Genomic DNA, 6,531 nt, shown 5'->3' on the forward strand with positions numbered 1-6,531 from the left:
TACACATATATATATTTCTACACAAATACAGAAAAACTAATTTTAATATATAAATAATATTTTTTATTATTTTATTCAAATAAATACCACATTTATATTATACACACAATTTTTTAAAATTTTGAAAATATGACTTATGTTCTTTTTGAAAATAATATGTCTTGGCAAGACCCTATTCCTTAGAATAAGAATAGGGAATAAAAAAATATAACAAGATTAAAATTAACCATTAAAATTAATTATTAACATTTATATATAAATAACTAAATATATATTATTTAATTTATTTTAGTATAAATTTTATATTATAATATATATTTTATAGTAATAATTTAATTTTGGTATATAATTGGAATAATTTATTCATTTTTGTTTGCGTCTTTTGCGATATTTAAAGGAAAAGCATACGCGAACAAATGTATAATGGGGACGGCAACTGGCATTGGCAACCTCTTGGTTTTAGCGATATTGATTGCCACCGCAATGGCGGATTCTGCGGCGGTTCACATAGTGTACACGGAGCAGCCCCACGGTGAGGAACCTGAGGCCTTCCACATCCGAACCCTCTCCGCCGTCCTCGGCAGGTACCAACCTCAATTCGTGATTTTGACGAACCTTGTTTGTGTCAAATTGAAGAATCAAAATTGGTTGTGTAAATTGGGAAATTTTGATTTGGTGCAGTGAGGAGGCTGCAAAGGACGCTTTGTTGTATAGTTACAAGTCAGCTGCTAGTGGCTTTTCTGCTAAGCTTACTCCTTCTCAAGTTGCTCAACTTTCAAGTATGCCTCTTTTTTAATTAGTCTTTTATATTCTTAATTGTTTCTGTTTGATATATATATCTTTGCATGTGTCTAATTTGATTTTAGTTTTTAAAAAATTAACGTATGAAGTTTGTTAGAATGGATTTTTTGGAACTGAGACTGTGAGATGGCTTCAGCTTCAGGGTTTAGGGTGGAATTTTTTCACTTTTTTTAACTTCATAACCAAACACACCCTTAGGTGGTGTTTATGATATGTCTAGGAATAGAAATACATAAACTAGAAGAATAGAAATCTAGTTTGAGGAGGAGGAAGACAAACACGAAGATACTAAAAAGATTTTCTCCCATATATAATTAGAGGAGCAATGCTAGAGGGCTATTAGAGTGATGCTAGAGGTTTATTAGACAAAGACGAAGAATGTTGTTAGATTACCAGACTTAAAAAACTAGACTAAAAGAATTGAGTTGATGGCTAAGTGATGGCCATGGCTCCTAGTATTTCTCATATAATTATGTAAAAATTATGTACATTTTAAAAACTAGGATGAGACATTATTTCTGTCTCATTATGTGTGGCACTTCACTCGGCTTTCTGCTGGTCAGAATTCTTCAGAGGGAACTCTTTTCGGTTGATTGGCTCTCAATGAAAGTACCTATACAATGAACTACAAAACACAGAAGCGAGCTATTATCGCAATGAAAGATATAATGAGCTACAACGCACAGCAGCGAGCTATTATAAACGAGAGAGTCAAAGATTTTATAAGGCTCTTTTTCAGGTGTTAGTCCTCAGATATAGGATTCTTTTTCAAATATTGGTTCCTTGAGAGCCTATCACTTTTATCATCATCTTCATCATGGTCATCACAATGATTCAACTCTGTTAATACAGTGAACAACATCGGATAGGGGTCTAGGAAAATTGACTCCTTTTGATTAGGGTACTACCAGGATCAAGCTGCACATAGTTAGAGTTGAACATTTTTTAATAATATAAATCAAAGTTCATATGAAATGTGAAGAGATACCAATGCTTGAAGTTGAGTATTGAGATTACTCTTGTAATTTGGAAAGAAATATGAACTATACATTAAGGATATTGTAGATTGAATATTTGCATATCTAATCTGAAAGGGTTTTCATGAGTATTTAATGTTGCATCAATCATCACATGTATCTGTATAATTCCTTCTACTTGATTTTTCCTAATATGTTTGATTGTTCTAGTTCGGTTTAATTATTAATATATATATATTTTAAATATACAGAGCAACCGGGTGTTCTTCAAATTGTTCCTAGCAGGAGACTTCAGCTCCATGGTGGACCCAACATGGATGAATAAATAAATAAGGGATGTAAACAATCATACCTCACAATCTAGTATAAACTATTATGACTCAGCTATGTTATGGAATTAAGATTTTAGAATATGAATGTATGTATAATAAATATATAATTGCAATTACTCTGATGAATGCCTATGATTGTGTGACATGTTTCAATATCCAAATGGCACCAACATGCCCCTTGTGAGCTCACTAATGATCTGGCTAAGCATTGAGGGATTAATTATATTTGAAGTCTACTCTACATAAGAAAAGAAGGTCCCAGTTAAAAAAAAAAAGGGTTTGAAAAAAGAACACTTTATATATAACTGTTTCATAGTTTATTGATTTGGTATTTGGTGTGTAAAACTAGTGATTCATCAAACACCTCTTAAAAGGGTGGTTTCACTGCCTAGAGTGATTAGCTATTCATCAATCATAATGAACTTTGATTGAAACCAACTCAAGTTCTTATGTTGTTTGTTTCTGGTGAAAAGAAAGGTGCAATTATGTTTAGGGATGATTTTCATGTGTAGTTTTATGCTTGGATTTCATTCATAAGATAAACAAAAGTCTCCTCTGTTTATTTACTATACACATCCTTAGAGTGAAGATGTACAAACTAATCAACACTTAAAACATTCGTCTAGACTGTTGATCATGTGAATTGATTCTACCATGTGAATATTTCACATGATTTCCTAATATGAGATCTTTTTATGGCATGTGATGAAATATAATTAATTATGAAATACACACATAATTAAATCATGTGGAGTTTTACCGCAGATGATTCACACCTGACACCACATTGTTCCTGCTTTATTAACAAACCATGAAGACCTTTAAAGTTTGAATTGAAATCAAGCACATAGTTATTGGATAGTAATTCTAAGTTAAAGTTAGCATGTAGCTTTCTATGAGAGGATTGCATAACATTTGTACTCTTTACATCAAAGAATGATTAGTCTTATCTTATGAACAGTTAAAATGTGTGATGTAGGGTAGATTCAAATACCGTAGGGGAGCAGAGGAATGTTTGCTAGATTTCAAATCATAATGATTGTAATAAGTACAATGTATTTGTTTTTGGTCTCAATATACATAAATACACGATAAGTGATTTTTTATATACATATAATATTTTTGTTTTTATTTTATATTAATGTTTCCTGTGATTAGCAGCACCACATTGACACGTATATATATGAAGAAGGTTCTTTTGTTAATTAGCACATTTAAAAGAAGAAGAAAGCATAGGGTTCATGAATGTCAGAGATTATATACCTTATCCCAACATTATGATCCAAAATGTTCCCTTTCTGTTTACACAAGCATTGACAAATAAACAAACGTGCTTGATATAATTTTGCAATGTATTTTTAAGTGTCACATAACATGGTTTCCTTTGAAGAAGCAGGGACCAAGTACCATGAACCCTCACAAACTAGTGTATATGTTAGTGCCACGTATATTGAGCTGGAATTAGGATAATGAACCGAAACCCCATTTGAAAAGTGTTCAAATCCATTGAATATGGAAAGTTAGAGAGGAATAATCCAGAGTGGCCTTATTATTAGATGGAAAGGTGTTTGTGAAAATGCCTGTGTGAGAGTGAGAGAGTAAATGGGGGAGGGAAATTAAGAATCATGTGGAAGCATGTGGCATTTGGGTTGGAGAACATGCCCAAAGCAACAACACTTAGGTACACCTGTCACTCTCCCATTCCCTTGGAAGCCTCCTTGGAAATTGTGCCATGTGGTCCCCACAAACCCCCTTCCCTTCCCCTAATCCAATCCTTTATAATTAGGCCTCAATCTTAATGCTGCTACACAAACATACACAGCCTTATAAATCTAAATCCTCTCTCTCATTCTTGGTGTCTATTTTTTTGAAAACTAACCTATAATGGGAGTTTCTTCACATCCTTTTTCTTCTCTTGTTTCCCTCTTTTTGAATGATCTTGAAGTACTCAATGATCCATCATATTTGTGGAGCAAGGTGAGTGTCAAGGGTAGGAGGCCAAGAACAAGAAGGGTTTTGATGAAGAGGATTGGTGGTTCTAGAAGATCAAGAGGAAGAGGAGCCAAATCCAATAATGGGATTCAGAGCAGGGTGAGAACATTGAAGAATCTTATACCAAACAGTGACAATAACATGGGTTTGGATGGACTCTTTAGAGAGACAGCAAATTATATATTGTCTTTGCAAAATAGAGTGAGAGTCATGCAGGTCATGGTTAAGGTTTTAACAGGTTCTGGTGGTGATGATGAGTGATGAATTGATTTTTGTTCTTCAGATTGTAAAGACTAATTAAATAATTATGGTTCATAGTTATAGAAATTCTATGTTTATTTTTCATGTCATTCTTTGAGTTTTTTAGATCAGTTTTCATGATCATTTTAATGTCTCTAAAGGTGATGAACCAGTATTACTGGTTTTGTTACAATTCTTTGTCCTTTTTTAATATATAATTTTACTTCTCTTAATGAATCCCTCATTTGGGGGATTATTCATTTTTACATAATAGTAATCTTAATAGGTTCCAATCCATATGACTACATGGTAACTAATGAGAGAAAATGAAGTTAAACAAGTTTTTAGAAACTAAAATATGGTTAATGTTTGTAAGAAACTATATTGCATCTTATACAGATGTGAGTTTGATTTTTACTATTAATGTGAAGTCAAATATATAAATATTTAAAACTTCAGAAATATATAACTTAGTTCTAAAATATAAAAACATTTAATTTTAGTGCACGTAAAATAATTTTACATATGCATCTAATTACGTATCATTACGTCAGCAAAAATAAAATTGTCATCTAAATAAATAAATGTGATTGAACAACTTGATAAAATAGTTTATACTGTTCGTGTATCAGAATTAAACTTGTCAGAAACTCAAATAATTCTTTCAAAAGATGGACCATGATGTTTACCTATTCAACTAAGTATTTATTGCGTGTAAAGAAGAGTGCAACATCCTAAAAGGTGAAGGAAAATGAAGGAGAAGGAGATAAACAATGGTTTTAAACATATGCTTTCCATTCACATGATCTGATTTTTTTTTTCTTTTAATCTAATTCTTCTGCTCTTCATTATTATCCAATATTGAGGCATAGAGTTCAAGCCATTTTGTTAGTTCAATTGGAAGGAACCGTTGAAGCTGTAGTCATGATTATCCTTTAAAACCTTGCCAAGGTGGTTATTCTCATCCATTTGGCAAAGACATGTTCAAATCTAGCTGTAGTCTGGTCTTCATGGTTGACATCATATGGTGCAGGACACCAACCATGTGCTTATTGGTGCTGGAACCACCAATATAGAATAATTTCATTTTTCTGTTACAATTCTTAACTATAATTATTACTAAAATTGTAATTGATCAACAGCTACAATCTTGAGTTACTTACATAAAAGTGTCATATTTGTATAGGATAGATATGCTTTCGATCTTAATTCTTATTGATAAAATATAAATACTTACTTGAGCATCTACAAATGTTTTTTTTGTAGATATCCACTTTTTAATGTCTTTTTATGACTGAGTTATACTCATTACCATCCAAAAAAAAGATATGTTACAATATTACAAGTGACAAGCTATATCTTAAAAGTTTATCTACTCAAAGAATAAGACCATTGAATTTAATTATTCTTCAACCAATTTAATTTCAATTTTATACATTCATCTTATGTAAAAACACAATTTTAAAGTGATAATAAGCATCTTTAAATTTTTGTATTTACTTGCATTAGTAGAAGTAGGTGCATTGGACTGTTAGAGATGGTATTAAAATCAATACTAAAAGCGTCAAAAATGATAATAAAACACGATAAATTCTTAAATAAAATTTTGATTAACAACAAATTAGTTTTTGATTCGCTGGATTAAAAGATACTATACGAACATGTTTCATAACGATGTAAATACCTTGTCTTTATAGATAGGTTAGCTTGATCCTTGATTGGTCCCCTTTTCAAGAATTTTGCAAAGATATTTATGATACACCTAATTAATGTAATGACATCCGTCTAAAATTAGACTAAATACTATTTATTTGTGAACCAAAATTAATGTAATGGGGTAGATTTGTCTATAAAATGATGTTATGTTATAATTGCTATGCATGCATAGCATAGATGACAGCTCATCAGAACTGAGAACTGAGAAGAAACAAAAACGTAACATAATAATCCTCACTCTGTTACCATCAAAATTTACTTGTTGATGCTATATAGATACGTTCTTTCTCTAGCAATGATACCTTTAATTTTTAGCGTACAAAAAGAAATTGAGATGTAGACATAACAACCACTAAACTTGAATCATGCATTAAAATCAAATCCCATCGTACCTTTATTAACTTGTGTATGTGTTATGTAATTTTCATCATCTTATCTTGTACTCCAAACTTTTCTAAAAGTACCATCAAATC

At 31.4% G+C, this 6,531-nt stretch overlaps 2 protein-coding genes across 2 annotated transcripts; both read left to right on the top strand.

Annotated features, from left to right (window-relative positions):
- The first annotated feature begins 396 nt into the window (after positions 1–396).
- On the top strand, positions 397–2,265 carry LOC107467858 (subtilisin-like protease SBT3.17). The gene is made up of 3 exons (XM_016087076.3): positions 397–584; positions 682–779; positions 2,030–2,265. Exons 1-3 carry the CDS (start codon positions 424–426, stop codon positions 2,101–2,103), a joined length of 333 nt encoding a protein of 110 aa, XP_015942562.1. The 5' UTR covers positions 397–423; the 3' UTR covers positions 2,104–2,265.
- Positions 2,266–3,910: 1,645 nt separating this feature from the next.
- LOC127741670 (transcription factor UPBEAT1) lies at positions 3,911–4,575 on the top strand. Its single transcript, XM_052254723.1, has one exon. It carries the CDS (start codon positions 3,995–3,997, stop codon positions 4,361–4,363), a length of 369 nt encoding a protein of 122 aa, XP_052110683.1. The 5' UTR covers positions 3,911–3,994; the 3' UTR covers positions 4,364–4,575.
- The last annotated feature ends 1,956 nt before the right edge of the window (positions 4,576–6,531 follow it).

The sequence above is a fragment of the Arachis duranensis genome, chromosome 9 (assembly GCF_000817695.3).
Source record: "Arachis duranensis cultivar V14167 chromosome 9, aradu.V14167.gnm2.J7QH, whole genome shotgun sequence".
NCBI lineage: Eukaryota > Viridiplantae > Streptophyta > Magnoliopsida > Fabales > Fabaceae > Arachis > Arachis duranensis.

What these genes read in the sequence shown, in the direction of transcription:
- LOC107467858 (XM_016087076.3), top strand. Translation starts at nt 424, where the DNA reads ATGGGGACGGCAACTGGCATTGGCAACCTCTTGGTTTTAGCGATATTG. An exon ending in CTCTCCGCCGTCCTCGGCAG is followed by an intron (nt 585 to 681) that starts GTACCAACCTCA and finishes GATTTGGTGCAG; the next exon opens with TGAGGAGGCTGCAAAGGACG. An exon ending in TCAAGTTGCTCAACTTTCAA is followed by an intron (nt 780 to 2,029) that starts GTATGCCTCTTT and finishes TTAAATATACAG; the next exon opens with AGCAACCGGGTGTTCTTCAA.
- LOC127741670 (XM_052254723.1), top strand. Translation starts at nt 3,995, where the DNA reads ATGGGAGTTTCTTCACATCCTTTTTCTTCTCTTGTTTCCCTCTTTTTG.